The sequence below is a fragment of the Hipposideros armiger genome, unplaced genomic scaffold, assembly GCF_001890085.2.
Source record: "Hipposideros armiger isolate ML-2016 unplaced genomic scaffold, ASM189008v1 scaffold_40, whole genome shotgun sequence".
Taxonomy (NCBI): Eukaryota; Metazoa; Chordata; class Mammalia; order Chiroptera; family Hipposideridae; genus Hipposideros; species Hipposideros armiger.
In genome coordinates this window covers 2,495,073-2,495,741 of record NW_017731390.1, presented here as the reverse complement: position 1 = coordinate 2,495,741, position 669 = coordinate 2,495,073, and the positions used below count along the sequence as shown (strand labels likewise).

The following is a 669-nucleotide window of genomic DNA, read 5'->3' as shown; positions in this document are numbered from 1 at the left end:
GGGCCCCGGGTCCCGGCAGGCCGCGTAGCGCTGCACGGTGCACGCCGCGCGCCTCCCGAAGCCCGCCTCCGGCTGGAAGCTGCTCTCTCGCCTCTGGCCGCCGGCGTAGTACCCCGGCGAGTGGTCGCTGGGTAGGTAATCGCTCTGTGAATATTCCTCGCACGGAGGGAACTTGGGGTCGACATAGTTTGAGTTGATCAAAAAAGAACTCATAGCCATTAATTTCTGGGAATTGCCCACAAAATATACTAAAATTTATTCCGACCCCTGACTCGTTTTCCTGTTTCCGAAAGCCCTCCTACTTACTGTCAAGTGAACAAAGTTAGGGCCCCACGTGATCCTGGGAGCCAATGGCCGCCCCGCCTGTGATTCCCGGATAAGGAAATCTGCTCACCGGACCCTACTCCAGCCAAAGAGGTTTATTTCCCCTTCTTCTCATCCCCCTCCCCACACCAGGATTTACATAGGGCTCCTGAGGGGCGACCGCCTCCTCGCCTTGCTCTCTCTCCAAGATCGGAGGGGGAGAGACAGAGAGCAGGTTGCCACCGGAGGGCCTGTTGGGGCGCTGGGCAGAGCCCAAGCCCTGGATCCCCTCTGAAGTTGGGGCTCCCGCTGTAGCCCCTCCTGTCCTGCCTCCCCTCTGCCCAGCATTCTCTGCTTTCCGAAGGC

General features: G+C 59.6%; 1 protein-coding gene across 1 annotated transcript in view; it reads right to left on the bottom strand.

Moving 5' to 3' along the window:
• Nucleotides 1-433, bottom strand: part of HOXB4 (homeobox B4) — a 2,096-nt gene extending 1,663 nt beyond the window's left edge. Inside the window, exon 1 of the mRNA XM_019638513.1 lies at nucleotides 22-433. Within this exon, the coding sequence (XP_019494058.1) occupies nucleotides 22-219 (198 nt within the window). The 5' untranslated portion in view covers nucleotides 220-433. The remainder of the gene's footprint in view (nucleotides 1-21) is intronic.
• Nucleotides 434-669: the final 236 nt, after the last annotated feature.